General features: G+C 32.9%; 3 protein-coding genes across 7 annotated transcripts; all 3 read left to right on the forward strand.

Moving 5' to 3' along the window:
• The first annotated feature begins 221 nt into the window (after positions 1–221).
• LOC107862040 (glycerol kinase) lies at positions 222–4,092 on the forward strand. The gene is made up of 4 exons (XM_016707475.2): positions 222–858; positions 1,095–1,316; positions 2,016–2,982; positions 3,629–4,092. The coding sequence occupies exons 1-4, from the start codon at positions 725–727 to the stop codon at positions 3,872–3,874; spliced, it is 1,569 nt and encodes a 522-aa protein (XP_016562961.1). The 5' UTR covers positions 222–724; the 3' UTR covers positions 3,875–4,092.
• A 9,513-nt stretch (positions 4,093–13,605) lies between these two features.
• Positions 13,606–14,485, forward strand: LOC107865859 (VQ motif-containing protein 11). The gene has a single exon (XM_016712052.2). It carries the CDS (start codon positions 13,827–13,829, stop codon positions 14,334–14,336), a length of 510 nt encoding a protein of 169 aa, XP_016567538.1. The 5' UTR covers positions 13,606–13,826; the 3' UTR covers positions 14,337–14,485.
• A 3,402-nt stretch (positions 14,486–17,887) lies between these two features.
• On the forward strand, positions 17,888–23,836 carry LOC107862041 (formamidopyrimidine-DNA glycosylase). Of its 5 annotated transcripts, XM_016707479.2 has the most exons (11): positions 17,902–18,230; positions 19,780–19,831; positions 20,105–20,162; positions 20,859–20,927; positions 21,021–21,146; positions 21,931–21,981; positions 22,281–22,358; positions 22,453–22,552; positions 22,620–22,709; positions 22,943–22,977; positions 23,056–23,836. In XM_016707479.2, the coding sequence occupies exons 1-11, from the start codon at positions 18,002–18,004 to the stop codon at positions 23,584–23,586; spliced, it is 1,419 nt and encodes a 472-aa protein (XP_016562965.1). In that variant the 5' UTR covers positions 17,902–18,001; the 3' UTR covers positions 23,587–23,836. The 5 variants fall into 5 exon arrangements, with proteins under 5 accessions (XP_016562963.1, XP_047265892.1, XP_047265893.1 ...); XM_016707477.2 differs by lacking the exon at positions 22,620–22,709 and having other exon boundaries at positions 17,888–18,230; XM_047409936.1 differs by lacking the exon at positions 22,620–22,709 and having other exon boundaries at positions 17,890–18,230; positions 22,460–22,552; positions 23,056–23,240.
• Positions 23,837–25,451: the final 1,615 nt, after the last annotated feature.

The following is a 25,451-nucleotide window of genomic DNA, read 5'->3' on the forward strand; positions in this document are numbered from 1 at the left end:
ATGAAAAAATATGAAAATGAAGAGTAGATGGGAAACAATAACTGGCCGTTTAGGTTGGCCAGCTGCCACCACATCCCCAATCAAATCTTATCACCTATTACCAATAACTACCATATTACAAATCAAATCTTATTATAATTAACAAATATAATAATACTATAATTATGGAATGAGGATATATGCACATTAATTAATTACGAAAATATAAACTCACAGTAATATTTGTTGGATTTTTTCTAATATAAAATATGATTGTTGATTGGATTATCATCTTAATCCAATTGGATAAACATGACCACCAACTGGATATACAGAAGCAAGTGAAGACAAGCTGAGTAATAAAGTTTCAAATAAATTTTCTTGGAAAAATAGCCATCCATTTCATTATCAAAGTCAAACGCTCCCTACTTCTTGACATTATCGTCAATATTTGAGCAAAAATTATTAGTATAATTAGGACTCTCAAATAATAGAATTATGGAAAATAAAATCACGCATACAGTAAGATATAAATCTGTAACATACCAATATTTCCAAGAATATATTTGCCCATTAAACTAAAAAATCATTGTTATCTTCGCAGTCCTTTTTTATGTTATTACTCCACAAAAAACCGGCTTCCACACTTATGTAGTCCTATTCTGACTTTTTCCCCTTAAGCATAAGTTTCCTTTTTACACTGTTGTTTTCAATTTTTCTGTGATTCATTCTAAGAAAAACAAGAATGTCTGGTGCAGATGTGTTCATTGGTTCCCTTGATCAAGGAACCACCAGTACTAGATTCATCATCTATGATCGTTTTGCTAGTGCTGTTGGGTCTCACCAGGTTGAATTCACTCAGTTTTATCCACAAGCAGGGTAATTAATCATCACTAATCACTCATATTTTACTTTTCTTTGTATTAAAGGTTTGATCTTTTTTCGATTTTGATCAATGGGTTTCTTGATTTTTATGCTTTTTTGATTAGAAATTTGAATCTTTTTTGGATTTTGATCATTGGGTTTCTTGATGTTTATGCACTTTTGATTAAAGATTTGATCTTCTTTTTGTGATGTTGATCATTGGGTTTGTTGATTTTGTCATGTACATGTAGATGGGTGGAGCATGATCCAATGGAAATTGTGGAGAGTGTGAGGATCTGTATGGCGAGGGCTCTTGATAAGGCTACTGCCGAAGGCCATAATGTGGACAATGGACTGAAAGCCATTGGTCTTACAAATCAGAGAGAGACCACTGTTGTATGGAGCAAATCCACTGGCCTTCCTCTTTACAATGCCATTGTTTGGATGGATGTCCGTACCAGTTCTATTTGCAGGTCTTATATCTGTTCCCTACCTTTTCTGTTTCTTGATTTTAAATCAAAATTGAAATCCTCTTTCGTTGCAGAATCAATATCAGTTTGTTTTTCCTTTAAATACTGTAATCCCACAAGTGGAGTCGTGGGAGGGTGATGTGTATGCATCCTTACCTCTACCTTGCCTGTTGAATTGTATGATGAAAATTACTCAAATGGAGCAGATTAAACAGAATTTTCGTAAAGGCAAGCAACCTAATTAGTTTGGGATTAATTATAGTACACAGTCAGACTTCTCTATGATAGCCATCCTCAATAACAATTTCTATAAGGGCCAGGTTTCTCCTCTAAACCATTTTTCATGTTATGTTGTACTGTATGTTATCTACAATTGCATTTCGCTATAGCAGCCAAAAAGATTACTGTAGCTGTTTCTTGTGTACATATTCACGCACATACTTTTTTAAGCAGTGTATTTCTCCGACGAAATTCTAAATGGACTTGTTTACTCTTTTGGAGTTTACTATAGTGCAATAGTTTCAGGCTGAGGTGTTAGTTTTTGTATGTTGACTGTGAGATGCGTCTCCACAGTTGTTTGCGTTCTCACTGATCACTCTTTTGGAGTTTTCCTCCTAATTCTTGAGATTTGAACTAATTGTGTTTGTTACTGTTAAAATCAAAGCATGTTAACTTTTGTATCAATGATTTGTCTGGTATCAGAAAATTGGAGAAAGAATTGTCAGGGGGACGTACTCATTTTGTTGAGAGTTGTGGTTTGCCTATAAGCACTTATTTCAGTGCATTGAAGCTGCTGTGGCTGTTGGATAATGTGGAGGGGTTAAATGAAGCTGTTAAAAAGGGGGATGCCATTTTTGGAACTATCGATACTTGGTTAATTTGGAACCTAACAGGAGGTGTGAAGAATGGTTTACATGTCACTGATCTCTCCAATGCATCGAGAACTATGCTGATGAATCTTAAAACTCTTGACTGGGATAAATCCACACTTGACACCTTAGGAATTCCGGCAAAGATGCTGCCAAAAATTATTAGCAATTCTGAGATTATTGGAAACATTGCTAAAGGATGGCCAATCACAGGGATCCCTATCTCGGGATGTCTTGGTGATCAGCATGCAGCAATGGTGGGGCAAGCTTGTCGAAAAGGTGAGGCTAAAAGCACATATGGAACAGGAGCTTTCATACTTCTGAACACAGGTGAAGAGGTGATTAAGTCGGACCATGGGCTGCTAAGCACAGTAGCCTTTAAGCTGGGGCCAAAAGCACCTGTCAATTACGCTTTAGAAGGCTCCATTGCCATTGCTGGTGCTGCAGTTCAGTGGCTTAGAGACAGTCTAGGCATTATCAGCAGTGCTAGTGAAATTGAGGAGTTGGCATCAAAAGTTACCTCTACTGGAGGAGTGTATTTTGTTCCTGCATTTAATGGATTGTTTGCTCCATGGTGGCGTGATGATGCTCGTGGGGTTTGCATTGGTATAACTAGATTTACCAACAAGTCTCACATTGCTCGAGCGGTACTTGAAAGCATGTGTTTTCAGGTAAAAGATGTGCTTGATTCCATGCACAAAGATGCTGGAAAGAAAGGTGAAGCTAAGAGCGAGGGAAAAGAGTTCTTACTCCGCGTGGATGGTGGTGCTACAGTCAACAACCTTTTGATGCAAATTCAGGTTTGATTACTTTTCGCCTTTAATGCGTTATTCTTCTTCTGCAGCCCCTTCAAGTGATTTTGGATATCTCTCAAAGATTTATTGGCCTTTCGAATGTGAAATTGGAGTAGCAGGATATCCAACTCATTATGAACATCTAGATATGTAATTTTGTAGTAGAATATAGTACTGTATTTTTTACTGAAAATTTAAACTGGGTAAGAGTTTTGATTCAGTTAACTCTAGTACATTATTTCCTTAAACTCATACAACAACATACCCATTGTTGTCCCATAAGTGGGGTCTGGGTAGGATGGTGTATACGCAGATAGAGAGACTGTTGTCGATAAAGTGAAGTCTGATTGTACTTGGTCCTTTGTGTCTGGGTACAATACCGAGCACCCCATGCATCTTAAAATAATGTGTGCCATTATAATTGTCAAGAAATTTCCATTGAACAGCTCATCCTACAACCCTTTCCAGGGAAGTAATGATTGGATACTCTCTTAGTCATCTTTTATCTTCATTTTTCATTCATCTAGATTTTGAATCCAAATTAGAAGGATTTACTGTTTTATTTCAATAGATTACCCTTGCTGTTACATGTTAAAACAACAGCTGATTTCCTTTGGAATCCATGTATAATTTTATGTTTTATGTAATGTAGGCTGACTTGTTGGGTAGTCCAGTTGTAAGACCAGCTGATATAGAAACAACAGCTCTTGGGGCAGCCTATGCTGCCGGATTAGCTGTTGGAGTCTATAAGGAGAATGAGATATTTGCTTCCGGGGAAAATATGAAGCAGGCGTCAATATTCAAACCTGTGTTAGAAGAAGAATTGAGGAAAAAGAAGGTGGATTCTTGGTGTCGAGCTGTTTCAAGATCGTTTGATCTGGCTGATCTATCTCTATAAGTCACTCCGATCTAACTCTTGAACTACCTTCATATCGTTGATGTTTTAGGTTCTTTTCCTTGTTTTTAAATACTAGTGTTGCTTGATTTTAATAAATACTCTTGGAGGAGATAACCGTGAGTTCCTTATATACACACTGTCTTCTTCTTTCTAATGTACTTAACTGGTAGCCACATTATGGTATGAAGTTGATAGAAAAATAAGGTTAGCCATTTGTACTTGACTGTTTTTAACTGTTTTCTTCATTTCCTGGTTGTTCTGTTCGCCATGCTATGAGAAAGGTTTCCTTTTTGATGATAGTTACTAGTGTCGATCGCGTTCTTATCAGTTCAAATTACAACAACATACCCATTATAGTCTCACAAAGTGGGGTCTGGAGCGTTCTTATCAGTTCAAATTACAACAACATAGCCATTGTAGTCTCACAAAGTGGGGTCGGGAGAAAATAATGTGTACACATACCTTACATCTACCTCATAAAGTGAGGTAGAGAGTTTGTAGAGCGTGATCAAGAAATGGACATTAAGTTTTGCTCAACCTCAAAAGCCAACTCATGGACATTAAGTTTTGCTCAACCTCAAAAGCTAACTCATGAGGAAAGTATTGCGCAAGACTATGTAAGGAGACCAAGGATGTTTATAATTGTTGTCACTGTAGAATAAGATCTTAAGAGCTGTGATATTATTCCAAGAATGGAAAGTTATTTTCTCGTTTTTAAGGAGCTTGTCTTCTTAAAAAAAAAAAAATATTTTTTCAAAAAAATTGATCATTTTAACTTCTACAAGAAAAAATGTAGACAGTGACCTTTTTTTTCAATTTTACGGCTGGAAAGCGGCCATGCGGCGTTAATTACTGCTCCAAATGTTGGAGTTGGACATAATGCATGGCCCAATGGACTATTCCTTGACCTTTACGGCTTTCTGAATGGGCTGTTTGGGCTCGGCCGAAGCCCAGTTACTCCGTCCCCACAAGACTAATAATAATAGGAAATAAACCAAAATAAGTGAGTCACTTGACTAAAAGTAGAAAAATACTGAAATCTGATTTTCTAGGTGATATGACCCTGTTTGGCCATGAATATTAGTACTTTTTTTCGGAGTTGGAGTTGGAGTATTCATGGCCAAACGCCGTGTGTTTTCACTTTTTTCACTAAAGTGAAATAATTTTTCAGAAAAAAAAGAAATAATTTTCATGACCAAACGGCTACTTACTAATAACCTTTGTAAATTAAATTATGACTCCACTTGTAAATTCAATAATTGCTGGTAAAAAATGAGTAGGTAGCTAATTTAACAAATCAAAAGCAGTAAACAATAATTACTGAATCAAAAGTGTAATTCAACAATTAAATTACTACTCCACTGAATTGATCTTCTAAAAGACATGCATTTGAAGAAGCTTAACACTGAGTTAGCAATCAAAACAATGAAATGGACCAACAGAATGAGTTAACTGTCTGCTTATATAATTTTAAGCAATCTTTGTATGTATATGGTATCAACGTTAGACTCATATTATGTTATTCACGCTAGCTCCACATGCTCATTCTTGAACATTCAGGGTTATTCAAGTTTCTCGTATCAAACCAACTTTTGGAGTTAAGTTAAACTAGACCCTTTATTTTCTTAACAACAAATTTTTGTTTGTCATAAAAGACCAATAATAATTATTTACTATCGCTAATAAAATTTACTCCTAACTAAATAAAATTTGAGACGAGACAAGTACTCGTAATGACAATAATTTTAGGATAAAATTTAGAATTAATAATAGCTCGTATTTATTTAAGATATTAATCAATTTTTGAAATTATTTTATCTTATTATTTATACTAAAATGTCGGAACTACTACTCCGCACAAAAAGTGAAATGGAACTCTCAGCAATTCTTTTCTTCAAATTAATTTTATTATTATAACAAATAGACGGTGCATGGTACTACAAATATGTACTAAATAGTAGAATATATAGAAGACGGTGTGGCTAACATTAGGATATAATATGATATGAAATACATTGTTCAAACTGTAAGGTAGAGTGTATTGAAAATGTGTATTGTTAATACCTTATTTGGTAGACTTTTGCATTCTATGTATAATTAATGTTTGTATTAGTTATACACTCTATTGTGTATTAAAGTGTGTATTACTAATACCTCAAAATTCATGGTATTAGTAATGCAATGGATCCAATACATGCATTAATATGATTAAAGACACTATTATCCCTAAAAAAAAATTCACATCTTTTCTAACATATATATGGAGGATATTTTTATAAAAAGAAAATAAAAAAATTAAAGAAATTATTTAATTAATATTATTTTTAATACATCAAACCAAACACTTCATAAAAAAAAGACAAATATAACTAATACAAGTACAGCTAACACAATCATTACTAACACACTATATTTTACGTTATTCTTATATAATCTACCAAACCACCCTAAAAATGTATGAACAATAATTAATTCTGCCGCTTTACCCTTAAAAGTCAATGTAGCTTCCTTCTCAAGTCCACCAAATAATAATTGTTTAATAGTAGTGTATCTCAAATTGAATTTATATTTGTTCTCAAATTAAAGAAAAAGTTATCCATAGTGGAGAACAGGAAACACAGTTGGTTCAATAGTTCATCAATTTGTGATTAACCAATGTGTTTGATTTAGCCATAAACGCGTTATTTAAAATGAGGATTAACTTTTTAAGCACAAATCATATGTGTTTAGGGTTAGTTAAATGTTCCATCGAATAGTGATTGGAAACGTAGTCTACTGTGCTATGATTTTGTCGTCCACACATGATTCTCATGATTATTAAAGTGTTTTTTATTATCAATTCTCAAATATTCAACGTCAACGTTTTCATAAAGTTGATGGCCCATAACTTTGTTACACAAGTTTAGTTGATAAAATATATTTTTGTTGATACACGTCTCAATTTCAAACTAGGTGAAATCGACCGTAATGCATCAGTCACCGAGTTAAAATTTTCACTACATGAAATTTGAAATATAAAAGTAAAAGCATGAAGAGCTCTAAGAGAATTCAACATGTAATATATATATGTAAAAATAATTTTAATTATATATAAATATTGTAATTTTCTGTCAAAAAAATTTGGATGAACCTCTCTAGACCCTTGCTAGCTCCGCCCTATGGTGCACTATGTCAACCCCCCCTCCCCCAATAAAAAAGAATCATATCTAGACGTGTATTAATTTTCTTTTGTTCGGGAGAGTGCCAATCCAAGTTAGGGTTCTTTTGTCCTAAACATTTATACTAGTATTTTAATATTTATAATACTAAATATGTTATGGAATAAACATCAAGAAATGAGAGAATTTTAGTTGTACTTTTATTTTACTATTTTTATATATCAATAAAAATGTATAAAGGATGACTATCTATAGACCATCAAACTTAGTCCTTAAAGTTGTTAAACTTACATCAACTTGACAAGTTGATCAATTATTTAGTTATTTAAATTCAAATTAAATAATTAATTTTTTATCTTCAAATCCAACTTGATTACTAACTATTATTTTTAATAAATGACATTTCACACATATACATGTCACATGACATTCATATTATATAACAAAATATTAATTATTAGTACCATTTGCAAATATTTATGCGTTATGAATATTTACAAACACTACAATCTGATCTTCATTGTTTAAACTTCAAGTGATATATTAAATCAATAACTTCACAATATATTTTAAGGAATCACACACGTGTCTTCGAATTTCACACAATTTTTTTCCCAATGATTTTTACAAAACTTTTATCAAATTACATATTCAATTTTAACTTTTTCTCAGCTTCAACTAATTAAAATAGACCGATTCACAGAGTGACGTGTGGATTCATCAAAAGTTAATAACTTTAATTTTGTTTGTATTTTATATATTAATATATTTTTGTTTGAATGTTAATTTAACTGTTGTCATATACTTATAATCATTACATAAAAATCTATATAAACTACAAATTGTAGATTCGAAGATTATGTATGATTAAACATTTATTTTATTTTTTAGGCCAAACTTATTGATAGCTCTCTGAACTTGACATAATCTTTTACTTTGACATCTTTAATGGACCTTGTTCACTGTGTCATTTTAATTTGAGAAATATTTTCATAATTTTTTTATCTTCCTTCTCTTTCTTCCTCGTTGTTTCTCCTTTTTCCACCATTTTTTTTTCTTTACAAGCTTCCATTGTTGAGGAATTTATTTTCTTGATATTAATGGATTTTCTCCTTCATTCCTCAAACTTTTGATAAATTTTTCATACAATTTAATTTCCTGCACAACCAAACACCAAAAAGAAAAAAAAAAAGATTTTTCATAAAAAAACAAAGTATTCAACATGCCAAGAATAATAGCACAAATTAGTAGGGAAACAACTTAAATTGATTCCAAAGATTTCATTTTTTCTGTGTAAATGGGAAGTGTGTGACGAAACATGGACACAAGCCATGATGCCCAAAATTGCCTTTTATCCTAGTTTTGTTTTGCAATTAATTGGTGAATTTGGGACTGATTCAAAGACAAAATTATCAGGAAAGCAATGACCATTTCTTGTCACCCTCAATACAGCACTGTTATTGCCATTGTTGAAGGAGATGATTTTTTTTTTTGAATTTTTTTCTGGACGAAGATGATTTTGTTGTTGGGAAGCACATATTGCAGCGTTGAGAAGATGATTTGGGGGTGGTGAGGGTGGGAGGGGGCTGGGGTGTTTGGAGAAGATGATGGGGCGTGGGGTGGGGGTGGGGGTGTTTGGAGAAGACGGTTTGTTGGGGGTGGGGTTGATTTTGTTTTTTATTTAAATTATATTATTTAAAAATTATTTGGATAAAAATGACAAATGTCATGTCATTTTTAATATTTATAACTCACTTTTTTCTATTTTAATTAAAAATAGATATTTAATATTTAATTTGGAGAAAAATAATAAATGTCATAATATTATTGATCACTTTCTATGTTATCGGCGCTGTAATACATGTACATGGTATAATTTTGTTGATTCAACAAAAAGTATTAAAATAATACACTTTAAGACTACTTAAGATGTCAATAACGAACAAATTCACTTAAGATACCTAAATGAAAGATCGTAACAACTTTAGAGGAATACCATGGATTCAGCCTACTTTTTATATTGTCTGCAGTGACATGATTGATATTTGAAAACTCCTTTTGACATTTGAAGCACAATGGGTAAAGTTCATTCATGATTTGTCTTTTCGATTATTCTAAAATTGGATGAGCCTACGTTTCCTTTGCCATTAGCCGTATTCCAACCAAACTCTTCTCTTTTTCTCCTGTCAATCGAACATGTGTTGCCATTTTGAAACATGAATCCCTCATGGGATCCATATAACATATTTAAATAAATAAATTATTAAATTTTAACACACAGATTAAGAAAAAATATTAAAGATATAAACTTAAAATGACTTTTCATTTTTACCTTTAAAAAAAAAAAAAATTGACCTTGTAATACTTTTTCAAAAGTTAATTGGTTGTCAAATTATAAGGGTAAATTTATAAAAAAAATTCAATGATTCACTTATTTTGAAACATCAATAAATACCCTAACAATTCACTTATTTCGAAATGAAGGGAGTGCATTCAACTTTCAATTTTATTTTTTTTTGTTTGATTTTGATTTCGCACAACATTTAAAAAAGTATAGAAAATTTTTAAATATTGTGGTCTTAAATTAAACATAATATTTACAATGCATTAAACTGTCATTTAATCTCATAATTTTATATGTATGAAAAGTTAAGAATTGTCAAAAAAAAAAAAAAAAAGGCATCTTTTTGAGACAGATGAAGAAAAAAATAAAACCAAGACAAACTAATTGAAACAAAGGAAGTAAGTATATATGCATAATATGCATGCACATGTCGAGCTGATATTATTTCATAAATATTTTTTATATGTTTTTTATGAAAAAGAAAAAGAAAGTACATATAAAATATAATTGGAATTGGATCGTGACATTATATTGATTTTAAAAGCTCGACAAAAAGATACTTAACCACACTCAATGTCGATGTGTATACCACATCAAAAGATTATCCTAACTTAAAAATTTTAATAGCCATAATAGTCCTACCCTAAAAAGGCTCAATTATAGGTCACGCATCTATTACATATAATATAGGAGAGAATCAACCCATTCTACGTTGCGATTCAAAATTAATCTCATGTGCTCGAGGACATGATAGTGTAGTGGACGCGAATTAGAATAGAAGGTTATGAGGTTGGGGTGTGTTCATGCTAGTAGGTAGGACTGTTGTCTTTCTTGAGGGCCTACGCTTGTAGTTTTTCGTTTTTGAATTCTTGTGAATAAATGTTATTTCCGGTAGATCGCTTATAGTATTATTTCGTGGTAATTAATATGTTTTGTTATTCTTTATTGTCTTTTGTACCCCTTTTACACCTTTTTCTTGGACTGTATTTTGTCTTGAGCATCATATATTTTACCTTTCCCTGACTTCACTGTATGGGAACATACTGGGTATATTGTTGTTGTTGGTGCTGTTGTATATATCAAGAATTACATTAATTTCATACTTTATAATTAATCATTTGGAGAAGTATCTTTCCTCAATAGACCATTTAGCCACTGTATAGAAGATTGTATTATGTCACATGATGTATATCTATACTAATGATACGTCTGGTTTCAATATAAAAGAAAAAGAATATTGTAGAGGAAGCAAAATGGAAGCTGGCACCCATTGAAGAAAGAGTAGTAAATTGATTCGAAAAAAACAAAACAAAAAGAGAAAGGCTAGCCCGCAAAGCAACCAAAGAAGAAAACCTAAGTGTAGAAAAGCAAAGAAACTACGCCATTAATTAGTTACAATAACCAAATATTATACTCCAACAAACTTCAATTCTAACTTGTACTCATACTCTACGGTCTAATAAAAATACTTTATCATGTGTTTAGATATTCAATCGAAATAAGATATTAACCTTAATTGGAACACGTCTAAGGTTTTACGTTTTATTAAGATTACTGAACATAATTAATCAAGCGACATAATTTACATAAAGAGAGTTTTCGAAGTTTGAGTGGAAGCGACTAATAGAAATACTTTATCATGTGTTTAGTCGAAATAAGATATTTTTTGAATATCTAAATGAAACGTAGTGATAAACTTAAGAAATTATTGATATGTTCCACCTTAATATAAGAAACTAACAAAGTAAAAGGAATAAAAAAGCAAAGTGAAACTTAACAGAAAAAACGCTTTTATGTCCCAAGTTAACGTAATCTAAGGGGAAAGGTGCATTTTAAGACAAACAATCCTTTTTCAAACCCATATTCTATTATTTATTTCAAGTATAAACTCTTCAAGTAAAATAATTTTTCCTTCTGAATTTTATTTTTGAATTTCACATACAGACATAGTGTAATTCTTTTCTATGTTATTAATATATTCTCAATACGATATAACAAATTAGTAGCCTTTTTTTCCAAGTTACTAAAGCTATGTAACTAATTTTTATTCTTCCTATTATTAAGAAAGAAAAGGAGATTCAAACAACAAATTTATGGAGAAAAAACAAAGGGAGTCTACTTGACTACTTTTATGGGTTGTTTGGTAAAGTGTATAAGAATAATGTAAAATATGGTGTATTAGTAATGCTTGTGTTAGCTATCTGATATTATCGCATTAGTTATGCTTGAATTTTTCCTGTGCAGTTTTTGTTCGATATATTAAAAATAACAAGAATTACAAAATTTCTAATTTTTTATTTTTCTTACGTAATACCCTTAATATATATGTTGGAGAGGATGCGGAAATTTTTTTGAGGGATAATAGTGTCTTCAAGCATGTTAATACATGCATTAGATCCATTGATTACTAATGCCATGGATTTTGAGAGATAGTAATACATACCTCAATACACAATAGAGTGTATATTTTAACTAATGTTTGCATTACTTATACATAGGGTAAAAAGCTATACCAAACAAGGTACTAGTAATATAGATTAAACTAATGCATGCATTAACTTTTCAATACACTCTATCAAACGATCCCTTATAAATATAAATAAATAATACTACTGTACATATAGCTTCTATTGAGTAAAATATTTTTTTTCTCACTACGAAAGGTGGTGTGAAGTAATATCATACAATATCTGTTCATCTTTAATTAGTAAAGTTTCAGTTTCGAGTCTTAAAAGTGCAATCGTCTTTAATATCTTTCAAAGCGAAACTTTTTTGGTACTGAAAAATAAAAAATAGGAAAAAAAATTATACTGATATCTTTTTAAAAAAAAAAATTAAAGAAAGAAAAAACGGAGGGGAGTTTACTTGTATTATTGGTGTGGTGCCAAAAAGGTTCCTCGTTTCCCGTTACAAAAATCTGTCATGATTCATCATTCATAATATTTCATAATAATAACAATAAATAATATATCTGCCAGCTCTTTCCCATTTATTGCTCCCTCTTCCCTCTTCAAATTTCAAACTTTTCAACTCCGTAACATCCATTATATGCACCTAGCTTAATAACTTTTCTGTATTACAGTAAATTTTATTTAATGCAACATTTCAACATTCAAGATAATGTCAATGAATTCATATATATATATATATATATATATATTATTCGTTTCTGAGTATGAATGTTTTGATCAGCTGATATTTTATCTGTCTTGATCTGTATATTACACTGAATGTTACTTTCATCGTAAAACTTTAAAAAATTTATAAGATAAAGTAAGATTTCATGGAATATTTGACCAATTTTATAGAGGTATAGTTAATTTAAAGAGTAGAAGATGTTGGTTATTCTTTTGGTGAAACTAAGTTTTTCAAACTTTTAGGTAGAGCTGTAAGAAAGCTCCAAATTTGAAGTTAACAATCGAGACAGATCCTTGAATTTAATGATTCAAATTTGAGATTCTATCATAGTGTATCAAGTTTGAAATAAATTATTTATATTTATTTGCTGAAATTTTATCATACCTTAGTATGTCTTTATCTCTAAATCGGCCTTGTCACTATTCAACTAGCTATAGCCAATATATAATAATCACTTCGACATTGACTTACATCTTTCTTTTATTTAAGTTTAAAAAGAGGTGTGGAACCCGCATGGAATTTTTGAGACGAAGTGGAATAGGTTTTTAACGTGCGGAGTGGAAATATCAACTTTAGTAAATTCGTCAAAACGTATTACAGTTATAAATACTTCCTCTCCCACCAAAGAATCTACTGTTATTTCGAAAAATAATGTATCTCAAATTATTTGTTAGATATTCACTATTTAAAGATAAAATTAATTATTTTTTCTCATTTATCCTCTGTAATAATTGTTTTTGGAGATTACAAACTGACAAGAAAAGTAAATACTTCAATAAATAGAGATCACCCATTTTAACATATAAATAAGGTAAATTAGTCAAACACCTCTTCTAATTAATATTCGTTCTTGGAACTTTGGTGATGCATGTTGTCGGCAATATCGATTGTAATGGTGATATTATTTTGTACATAATATGTTTTGTTTTTTACCATCGGTTGTATTATTACTATCTATTATTTCTTTCACTTCTATTTATTTTTTTAATAATTGTTTTTAACTTTAATCGAAATGTAGCAGAAACATCATATCTGACCGCGTCAATATAATTTTAAAAGTGGGAGAGTATATATTTGTGCTGGTTGGTGTCCCTATATGGCTCAAAGCCTACTCGTTGGAGTATCTGACAATTTTACAATCCTCGATAAGATGCTCTAAACCAGCAAACACACAAAATAAAAGCACAACACAACATTACCAATTTTCTTACGCAAACAGAAAAAAAAGAAAAAAGTAACACCTTTTATGCCTTAATTTCTTCCCGCATTTCTTTTTCTTTCCTTTCTCCCTTCTTCTTCTTCATCTATCACCATGGCTGACCCGAATTCATCATCACCCAATACCACTTTCGTTCAAGCCGACCCGTCTAACTTCCGGGCCGTTGTCCAAAGGCTCACCGGAGCAACCCAAGATTCTTCCACCTTGAAGCTCCCTGTAACTGGGCCTGGGCCGGCTGGGCCACGGCGGCCCACTTTCAAGCTCCATGAGAGGAGGCAAAGTGCGAGAAAGCTTGAGATCATGCTCAACAATGGAGGTGGTAGTGGTAGCTTTAATGGGACTAATATGGTGGGCCCACTTTCTTCTTCGCCTTCATCAACTAGGAAGAGGAGTTTTTTGGCTTCCCCAATTTCACCATTGGAAATGCTGACACGTGGAAGTCCGAGATCGCCGATGGAGGAAGAAGAGAAAGCTATTGCTGAGAAAGGATTTTATTTGCATCCAAGTCCATTAAGTACTCCGAGAGGATCTGAACCACCTGAACTATTGCCTTTGTTTCCACTTCAGTCCCCAACTGCTAGAAACGATTCATCGTCTACTTAATTAATCAGTAATTAGTGCTGTGTTATTTATGAATATATTTAATTATATGAAAGACATTGATCATGAATGTGGAGAATGATCTTGGTACAGACTTGATGTGATCAGATGTTTTGAAATTATATGTGTGGTACGTACCAGTTATGTCTCTCTCTCTCTCTCTCTAACGTGCCGTAAAATGTATGCAAATGTTTAAATTCCTTAGTAATTTTTCTCAAACGGCTTAAGTTTTGATGAGCAGAGGTCTATTAGTCAAAGTACGTGGAAGAAATATTTACATGTTTATGGAATTATATAATTTGAATCTACCTTTAACTCTAAATCCCGAGTTACTCCAAGTAATTACGATTGAAGAACTGGATTTGGGTTGCTATATTCAAGCTAAGCTTCTGCATTATTGATTGCACGTTTGAAGCAACGATAATTATTAATTATTCTATATTGCCTGTTTGGGATAAGCTTATCCAATGTGTCCCGACACTGGCGAAACTATAGAATTTTAGTAAATCATGTTAGATCAACTATTACTACTTTAATAACTGTTGTGTCGTTTGTTTGTCTCCGTACTTTCAGATCAAGTTTGTAGGCACAAAGCTCTTTGATTTTTGCGTTGGTACATAGTAACAAATAGTGACATGTATGTATAATTCGATGAAATAGTTAATCAGAATATGTATCTATTGGTAAGAACATCACCATTAACAAGAAAATATCTGGAAAAAGGAGGATAATATAAAGGGAGAACGAATAACGAAAGAAATAATGCAAGACATGGATTTTCCCACCAATAGGAGTTGAAAAATACTCACACCTCAATTTATGCGACACACACTTATATTACAACAAGTGCAAGCAGATCCGGATTCAAAATTTATCTTACGAACTTTAAGTTAATGATATAACTATAACTGAATTCATATAGGACTCAAAAAAAGAAGCTATTAAATTTACGTGAAGCGCAGGGGCGGACCTATGTAGGATTTTGAGGTGCTCCGGCACCCACTAAATTCGATGCAGAATAGGTATAATTACATAGAAAATATAAGAAAATAAGTATAAAACATATAAAAGCTCCCACTGTAATAAAAAGTTGGTTGGATCGACATTTAAGTTGATCTTAACGTCTTTCATTAGAAGGAAGCCCTGGGTTTGAATCTTATTGTGGTGATTTTTTTTATTTTTTTTACTTTTTAAATTTTTTAAGCACTCACTATCCTTAAATTCTGAGTCCGCCATTGGTTGAAGCGGTAACTAATATTGTAGATCCGGCGTTGAGTGCGAATTAGCCAAAGGTCTGTTATGGCCAGTGCAACGGCTAGCTAGGATCCGTGTGTTTGCATTGAATTAGGGGTGTTTGGTATCTTGAAAGCTTCTGAAATTAAATTTATTGCAAAAATCTATTGCTTACACTTGACTCTAGGTTTTTCAATTTATTACACAAACTTCAGTACATTACGAATTCAAAATGAAACAGCAAAGTACAGATCATAGAGTTGCCCAAATTTAATTTCCTGCACACCAATTCAAATTTATAAGAAGTCAACTTGCTCAGTAAATAGCTACTTACAAGTTACATGTATAGCTGAACCAAAACACAAATTGGCAAAATGAATGATCATGCAATTGTCTTCAGAGTGACAGTAATGGTTGTAACCAGCCATTGTCATCCAGGGCTTACAGGTGTATCGTTATTCGGGGATGACAAAATTAGCTCATGAAAATATGATTCCTTCAAGTCTGAAAGGGGTCAACTCAATCTATTTTAACCTGTTCAGTTGACATCTCCAAATTCACTAAATTTGACTTTATTATTTTTAAGTTACTACTATTATTTTATGTTTGAGTTCATACGAACAAATTTAAAATTCTAAATTCATTTTATGCACAATAGTGTATGTTACTGTGTGAAAACTTATTCATTACCTTTCATCCAATGGTATCAATGTTCCATTTGCTATTTTGTTTTTCTTTACTTGTTGAGTCCATTGTAATAATGCTACTGAGATTTTGAATTTCCACTAAATCAAGCACGAGAGAAAAAAAAAAAAACATAATGAAAAGTACCTAAACTTTACTACATAATAATTTGCAATTTGACCTATATGACCATTTTCTTTGGTGTACGTGTATGTATAGGGTTCGCCAAACTCATTAGCTTCCCTTCGAACTTTATCTTTATCTTAATGAATTTATTTTTTTATGTCGAAATTCTTAATTTAGAATACAGTAATAGCTTGAACCTCAAACCCGGAATTGCTAATGTAGATGTGCATAAGCTTCTTGTTTAAAATGCATATTTACTTATGGCCACGTAAAGAGTAAGAACATTAATTTACCTTAGGGAAGACACTACACATAACGTCATCCCAAGTTAGATGACAAACTAGACTTACAAGAAAAGGGCAATCTATACGGTTCGTAAATTCTGCATGTTTTTTGTAATGGTTAGTTTGCACTTGAAGGAACATGATGGAATTCAAATTAAATCAAGAAAGTACAGCTGGGAAGAGGGAGAGAAGTTGCAGACTTTCTATAATCTTTAGTTAGGAAAATTGAGAAGAAAATGCAATCAGTGTTTGTAACTCCAAAGACAAAAATTACACGTCATACGATTCAACTTATTATCGCTTAACCAATACATTATTCATTCTAACTAATTTATTGTACCACTTAATCATGATAAAAAAAATTGATGTGATTTGATGTTAATATGGGATGCAATGGATCATTCTCCGGTGCTTCACGTTTCAAAAATCAAAATCCAAAATCAAATTTTTTGCCCATGATCTATATTTCAATTCGGAAAATAAGCGAGTTTAGCAAGTTGAAACTTAATAATTAAAGTTTTTGAAATCATGATTTTCAAACATGTATTTTAGTTGGAAAAAAATTGAAGCTTTGTGAGTAAAAGTAGTTTTAGGACTTGAAAAACTCTGAGAAAAATATGATTAAAAAATCTCAAACGAAACATATTTCTTTTCTTTTAAAAAATCTTTGTATCTTAACCAACATGCACCCACTTTGTACATTGTCTATCAAGCTAAAACATATGAAAAGAAATCACGTGCTGCTTTATTTTGTCTCTATGGAAATATGATTTGACATCTCACCTTATGATTCTCAATCAGTTCATTGATCACCCGGCCACACTTTAATCTAACAAAACAGATAATTAAAGATAATTTTTTTGAGTTTGATATAAAAATTATAATGAAACGCTAGTTTTTGTGAAAAGAACATTGAGTGAATGATCAATTGAGTTGGTCGTTGAAGACTAATTTATACTACTTTTTATATCTCCAATTTCTTCCTCTCATTTGTTTATAATACTAGTGTTCTAGCATTCGCAAAATCACAAATAAGAGTTGTGAGGAAGTGATAAATATTCTTTTATTTTTACTATTCATTGAACACTGCGTAAAAAATATATTTTTTTTTTTTTGCAAAATCTATATCAAATACAATTTTATAAATTAAAATAAAACAAAAAATATATAAAATTTATGATCAAACACTAGTTAAATTTGAAATTTGAAAGCAGTACGAGTTGATTGGCTTTTTATTACTATATTTTCAATTAAATTTTCTTGAAAACCACTTGCAAGTTTCAACTCTGACACAAAACCCTTGGAGAGAGAAAGCGCGCGAAACTCCATTACAGCTCGAAGATGCCAGAGCTTCCGGAGGTAGAGGCAGCCCGAAGAGCCATTGAGGAGAATTGCATAGGCAAGAAGATTGTGAAAGCTATCATCGCCGACGATTCCAAGGTCATCGACGGCGTGTCTTCCGATGATTTCAAAGCTTCTCTTGAGGGCAAAACAATCTTAGCTGCTAATCGTAAAGGAAAGAACATGTGGATTCAGCTAGATTCCCCTCCTTTTCCTACTTTCCAGTTCGGTTAGTACTACTCTTCCTTTGTTGATAAAACCTTCACTGCTTCTCAAAAATTGACGATTTTTGTTCCCAATTCCCAATGTTGTAGTAAAAATTCCATTACTAAGAAACTTTGCTCTATAAAAATGTTAAAAAGTTGCATATTGTATTATTTCATATTGTATTGTATTGTAATGTTTCGTACTGTATTTTTTTTTTAATAACCGCGGTGTCTGGCCAGCTTTTGCGCTCCTCGACTAAATTCACCGGATACTTGCACCTCCAACCAACAATAGATATGAGGTAACTCTGTCCACCAAGGCTACGACAAATGGAAAGAAGCACTTGGTGTTTTTGTCTCTTCTGGGAGTCGAACTTGAGACCTCACACATCAACAATTTGAAGGATAAACCCACAAGAAAAGTAGGGTATGGGATACATCTAGAATTAAAAGATAGGGTAAATGACAGAATAAGATTATTAAATAATAAGGAAAGACAGAATGAGGATAAAAAAGGTAACGATGCAATTACACCAAATTGGTTGTATTATGAAATGAGACTTTTTGTCGTTAACTAATGATGGATTTAACGATACGATACAATGAAATTGCAAGTAACAATCAAAACAAACATTGTATTTAAACTAATATAATATGATAGTTTTATTTTGTAAAAGTATGAGATTCACCAGTTTGGTGCTGAATGACCCTAGTTATGGTTATCTTATACTGCTGTCTTGTGGATTTAGTTATCCTTGGTATGCAAAAAGGACAGGTTGAAGGAGTACTTGAAGAAATGGCTCCATGTATCCCTTTTATTGTGATTGTGTTTTTCTATAATGCGGGGGAAGAGGCAAGGTGTTGGGACTTGGGAGATTATTTGACATCATCTTACTTAATGCGGATTCTTCTGTGGTAACTGCCAATTAAGAACCGTCTGGGCAGATCTGCAGAAAGGACCAAGCATATAGGTTACTAATTTTGTCATGTCAAGGAAGATGCCTGTAAAACCAGTGAACTATCCTTCAATTATTCCAAATCTTAGGTAGTGTACGTGACATGCCTATGATTTGCTTGGTTTTATTTTTCGCCCTCCCTATGAGCTCTCACCTTTTTGCTCCCTTTGGTGACTCGAATCACAACCTTGGGGATGGAGGTGGAAGGTGCTTACCACATGACCAACCCCCTCTTGTCTATGATTTCCTTGCTGATTGGTTTGGTATGATCTTCTTTTAGTCCCAAAAGTTATTTTGTGGTTGTCACTGCAAGTTCCTTTTAAGGAGGACAGGATCTAAGACGGGTAGCTTAATGACATATCTCTAGGCAACTCATAAACCATAGTTGTGTGCTATATGCTTTTGCTCAAATCAAATTGCTCTCATGCACAAATATCTTTTAGCATTAAGCTATTGATGACATTCTCATAGTCATTTCTTGCATATTTTAACTCTGCCTTTCCTCAGAGGTATTCTAGGTTTTAACGACAGAATAGATCGTTAAGCTATCATATTGGAAATTATAACATTTCTGTTGCTTAATTTGTATATTTGATCTCTAATATTATATGATCAGGAATGGCGGGTGCTATATATATCAAGGGCGTTGCAGTTACAAAATATAAACGGTGAGCTTTACTGTCATGTTGTGCTGGTCAAGTATGTAGAGTTATTCGGTTTACAAACTGATGAACAATAATGGTTAAGCGTCACAAGTATCTACCCAAATTATGGAAAGTTTCTCATTTAGTTATCCTAAAAAATTGTTTTCAAAAAGGTTAATTAATGGACTGCTTTAAAAAATGCCAATGTCAAATTTGCTGCTCATCTAGTGTGTGATTAGTTCAAAGAAAAGAATGAATTCATCTTTATCACTTATCACAATTGTAATATTGTTCTAGGTCTGCTGTGAAAGACGATGACGAGTGGCCTTCCAAGTATTCAAAGGTTTTCCTTGAGGTAAGTTTCCTTTTTATAACAAGTTAATGTGTCAGCCTGTCTTCTTTTTTTCAATTGCTAATAATGTTAACAGTAGATTCATATAAGGATATTGGTGTCAGGTAGTTTTTTGGCTCAGATGGAATTTGTGAAGGAAGATATGGATGTAGAAGCATGTTTGCATCCTTTGTAAACGACGACATATGAAATTCCTCAATGCACAAAATTTAGAACCATTTTCTGTTTGTATGAGGCAGTTTTAACCTTCCCAACCCCTCTTGAAATACAAAAGATCATCCATACACAGCATGGTCCAAGCAAACCCACTTAAAATCTTTATTGTAATATGAATAGCTATCATATGGGCAAATTAACGTAGCTTTCTCGTAAGTCAGTTTCCCTTATTACTTCGGACTAGTGACATTAAAATCAACCACCTTGTATTAGTTATTTGCTCCATTTAACTGGAAAAGGGGACTAGATGGACTATGAAAACTAATTTTGCATTTTCTGGATCCTACTTCTGTATGTTAAAGAAAAGTGGATTGAAGCCTTTGGTTGTGAATGGAAATAACTTGTGACAAGGCTGAGGTGGCGATGACATTTTAATGGTGATTATGTCATAATATGTTTGCTGTTGATTGCATTCGTTCTCTTTGCAGTTAGAATACTAAATATTGATGATTTCAGAATCATCTGCCGTTTCTCCATTTGTAGTTGGACGATGGTTTGGAGCTTTCATTTACTGATAAGAGGCGGTTTGCCAGGGTTCGTTTACTGGAGAATGTAAGATGATATTATCATTCATCACCAATCCATGGATACTTCCCCTTGAAAACAAATGCTGAATATTATCTCCCAATGAATTTGTCATCGCAGCCTGTTTCTGGGCCTCCAATATCTGAGCTTGGTCCTGATGCACTGTTGGAGCCAATGACTGCGGATGAGTTCTCTAAAGCTTTGAGCAAGAAAAAGATTGGCATTAAGGCTTTATTACTTGACCAGGTTAGAAACCATTTTTTACTTCTCTGTGACAAGCTTATGAACTTTTGGAAATGGTCAAAAAGAAATTCTCAAAAATCTGGGCTTGTTTTGTAGGATAGCTGCATCCGAATTTCAGGTGCAAGCACAATGCTTATAACTTGATTCATATCACTACCTACTTTAAAGTTAATTCAGAGAAAAGAGGCAATAGAAAGTCATTTGGATTTGGAACTGGGGAAGATATGTTGACAGAAATTTGGGCTTGTTTTGTAGGATAGCTACATCAAAATTTCATGGCAAGCACAATGCTTATAACTTCATATCACTACCTGCTAGCTATGTTGCTCGGTTTTTTTAAAAATGTCGACAGGTGAGTGTTGGATCCTCCAAAAATAGTGTATTTTTGAAGGATCCATCACGGGTAAGACAACAATTTTGGAGAGTCCGAGCAACTTAGTCTGCTAGTATAAAGTTATTTGTGTATCAGCTGCTTAAAAGATTCTGCATATCTGAATGGTGACATCTATCTGTGAATGCTTTAATGCATGAAAAGATATCTATATTTCTGTTGCTTTCCTACTCTTATCAACCAACTGTTATCCATTAAACATTAGGAGCCAGCATGTGGTAACAGTTAGATCCAGTAACATATTATTGAAACTCCCTTGCTGTATAAGAAGAGTTTAATAAACAGTACTTTTTAATAAGGAAGGAGAAAAATTCATGTCACCCTTAAATTCATTAGGAGTTTTAGCCATTTTTCTAGTAGGCATTGTAAAACTTTTTCTTTCTGTTGCTTCTGCAGAGTTTTATTTCAGGAATTGGCAACTGGATTGCAGATGAAGTGCTATATCAGGTGCGTGTGACTCTTGGCCATAATACAAGAATCTTGAGGTTCTTAGTTGTATGTTTTACTGCAAGTTACAAATTTTGTTTACTTATTTATTCATTCAAACTCAAGTTATACTGTTTTTTTTTTTTCTAGTATGGACAAATTTGTGTCTTCATTTTCGCTGTAATCAATTCAAGGTGTTTGGATACAGACTGATGTTGCTAGCAGATTTTTGCTTCTCTTGCAAAGTTGACCAAATAAAGAAAGCTCCAACTCGAAATATCTGGCTTTTGTGACCAAGTTTGTCAAGTTTGTTTTGGCAGGCAAGACTCCATCCTATGCAGTCTGCTTCAAGCATATCCAAAGAGCACTGTGCAACATTGCTGAAGTGCATTAATGAGGTAGGTCGTCTTTCTTAAACTGGATGTTGCGATCAGTTATCATCTGTATAAGAATGCTTTCCTCATAGCTAGCCATCGGAGATGATACTTCTAGGTTACAGAATTTGCGGTTCAAGTGGATGCCGATTGCAGCCGCTTCCCTTCTGAATGGTTGTTTCATTACCGTTGGGGCAAAAAGCCTGGAAAAGTTAATGGTGAGATAGTTTTCTGTGTGCATCCTCATTTTGACACAGAATGTACGTACACAGGTCATCCAAAAAGCTGTTGAAGTTGGGGCAGATAGTAGTCAGTATCCTACCAGTTGGATTTTCCATTCCCGGGAAAAGAAACCTGGCAAGGCCTTTGTTGATGGTTTGGCTCCTCACCTTTAAGCTACTCCTGGTTGGGTTCTGGTTATCTCATCATTCTTGCTCATTATATCGACATTGTTGTGAAGTAGATATATTCTGCTTTCTTTTGTAACCGCCAGATGATATGTGCTCATTGTTCTGCCGTGATTTTAGATAAAAGTTTTGCAGCTTTTTATATGCTTATATTAGTTTCTCTACATGAATAACATTGACAGAAAATTATGTATTTTGCAGGGAAGAAAATAGAATTTATCACAGCAGGTGGCAGGGTATGGTTCTCTAACACTATTTTCTGGTTAACCGTGTCAAGTGTAGCTAGATAACACATTCTTTTTCTCTAATCCTAGACATCAGCCTTTGTGCCAGACCTACAAAAGAATACGGGAGCTGAATCTGCCAAAGTAGCAGGTAAACGGCAACAGTCCAAAGTTCAGAAAGTCGAGCATAACAATAGTGATGGTCAAGATGAAGAGGCAGAAGCTGGGAAGTCAAAGGTGAAGCAGCGTGGGTCAAATGCTGAGAGAGCTTCTGCTAAAAAGAAGTCGAAGGAGAGCAGCAGTGATAGTGATGAAAATGATAGTGATGAATATCTAAAGAAGTCTTCTGTAAAAGCAAAACAAAACAGGAGCTCCAAGGGAAAAAAAGATGGTGATCAAAAGAAGAAAACTAGAGGAACAAATACGGCTGCTAAAAGAAAACTAGAGGAAAGTGATGATGAAGATGATGACTATAATGATGCTAGTGGGAGTGATGATGATTATGAACAGGGCAATGATCACAAGCTCTCTAGTAGAACACAATCAAAGGGGAAGAAGACCACCAAGCCAGCGGCTGAACCCAGGCAGACTAGGAATAAGCCGTCCAAGAAGCAGAAATAATTTTTCATCGAAGTATCAAGTGTGCAATCTTGTAAAATTAGAGGAAGTGGCAGATGTTGTAGCTTTTTGTTTGGATCACAAGTTTGTAATCGCCCGTGAATAGCTACTAAAACAGTACGGTGACATGACTCTACTATTTCATCAATGGTTTAGGCCTAAGCTAAGGTTCACTGTGGGATGTATGTTGCAAACTTCTGTAACTTCCCTCAAGAAAACATTAATTAAGTCATCACTGTTAGTTTCTCCCGTACAGACATGGTTCCATCATCGCTGTACCTGAACCTGAATTTCTGACCGGAGAATCCATCTCTGGAGCCACCTTGACGCCTTCTTTAGCCAATTGTTTGGTCCACAACTTTATTCCATCGCCTCATCTTAACATTCCAGTGTAAACGAAGCAGTTTTATCACGATTTTGGGCAGTTTGATGGAGCACCATGGAGGTTATAATTTTCACATAAAGAGTCATGTATCATGAATCAGGTTCTTTATATTGGTATCCAGATTTAATACACAACAAACTGTTGAACTTTGTTATTACTTTTCTACCTGATAAGAAATTAGAATTAGCCAGTAGCAAAGGATTTCCACCTGGATGGAAATTGTGAAGCAAACCATTCTCGGTAGAGAATTGCAGGCAAGTCAAATGAGGAGTGTCGTTAATTTTAAATTTTAATAGAAGACGCAGAGTTTTTTTTTCCTAACAAAAGTGTATGCAGAATTAATTAAACAACTGATTATATTAAGGAGGCAAAATTAGTCGTATTTCAATTTTTTAAATTAATAATGGGCTGGTTAAATGAATTATTACAAAAATTCAAAATTAGGGAGATGTTAGTAATATCGAAAATCACAAATGAAGTCAAACTTGAAATGGGGTATCTAATTTATGTTACATATTTTTTTCGGTTCGTAAAAAAAATGTTATTTAATTGAATAATTTAACTTTAAAACTATCCAAATAATTTATAGTCATACAAATGGTCAAAGTGTGTTTTAGATCACAAATTTCATTTTTTTAAAACTTTATTATCAAATCAAATGGTGCCACATGAATTGTGACCAAGGGAGGAAAGCATTAATCCATTGCTTGGCAAGTAGATTTGAAAAAAGTACAGAGTAATAATAAGAAACAAACACTGAAAAAGAAATATGACAGTAAAAGCTTGAGAATCTAGCAATAACGACAATTTGATGTCTTATACAAAAGATAAATCAATAATTACGATCAAAGTTACAATCTAATGCTTTCACATTGACTAACTAAAAGAAATAGTTGATGTAAATTTTAAATGTTATCAGTGACGTCATTTTGAACGTCAATAAAACATTCAAAATTCCATCATATTTACAAAATTATATTGGACAAGTAAAGTAAAGAATTAATGAATGTACAAAAAAACACTTACTAGAAGTACATTATTATATGAAGACAAGAAGGTAAGTGAAATAATAACGACATATACTTAAGGGTAAAAAATACCTTAAAAATACTGACATTCAAATTTTAACGTCAACTCAAGTAGATCGTTCTACTATAACTTGATAGCTAATTTAATTCAAGTTGATCCAAATTAAAAATAGTTGAAAAATTTTGCCTATAAATAGAGATCGCTTTATGAGTGTCTTAGGAAAAATATAGAGAAAAGAGGGTTGTGAGATAGTATTTGAGAATTTAAAAATTATTTTGTGTGAAACTTTACTTGGAGTTTATAAGCCAATTCCATTTATAAAGAGTTTTTTTTTTTTTTTTTGGTTAAGTAAATTGCATCAAATTAGATTCAATGCTAGGGGTAGAATGCTTTGCCCGATTGACGGGTGAGATTTACAAATTTTGGGAGATCGTGAATTTTCATCTTCAGCCAT

The sequence above is a fragment of the Capsicum annuum genome, chromosome 3 (assembly GCF_002878395.1).
Source record: "Capsicum annuum cultivar UCD-10X-F1 chromosome 3, UCD10Xv1.1, whole genome shotgun sequence".
Lineage (NCBI taxonomy): Eukaryota > Viridiplantae > Streptophyta > Magnoliopsida > Solanales > Solanaceae > Capsicum > Capsicum annuum.

Excerpts from the sequence above, each read along its gene's own strand:
- LOC107862040 (XM_016707475.2), top strand. The coding sequence starts at position 725 with ATGTCTGGTGCAGATGTGTTCATTGGTTCCCTTGATCAAGGAACCACC. Across the intron at positions 1,317-2,015 it reads CGTACCAGTTCTATTTGCAG|AAAATTGGAGAAAGAATTGT; the intron begins GTCTTATATCTG and ends GTCTGGTATCAG. Across the intron at positions 2,983-3,628 it reads ACCTTTTGATGCAAATTCAG|GCTGACTTGTTGGGTAGTCC; the intron begins GTTTGATTACTT and ends TATGTAATGTAG.
- LOC107865859 (XM_016712052.2), top strand. The coding sequence starts at position 13,827 with ATGGCTGACCCGAATTCATCATCACCCAATACCACTTTCGTTCAAGCC.
- LOC107862041 (XM_016707479.2), top strand. The coding sequence starts at position 18,002 with ATGCCAGAGCTTCCGGAGGTAGAGGCAGCCCGAAGAGCCATTGAGGAG. Across the intron at positions 19,832-20,104 it reads GCAGTTACAAAATATAAACG|GTCTGCTGTGAAAGACGATG; the intron begins GTGAGCTTTACT and ends ATATTGTTCTAG. Across the intron at positions 22,553-22,619 it reads AAAGCCTGGAAAAGTTAATG|CTGTTGAAGTTGGGGCAGAT; the intron begins GTGAGATAGTTT and ends TCATCCAAAAAG.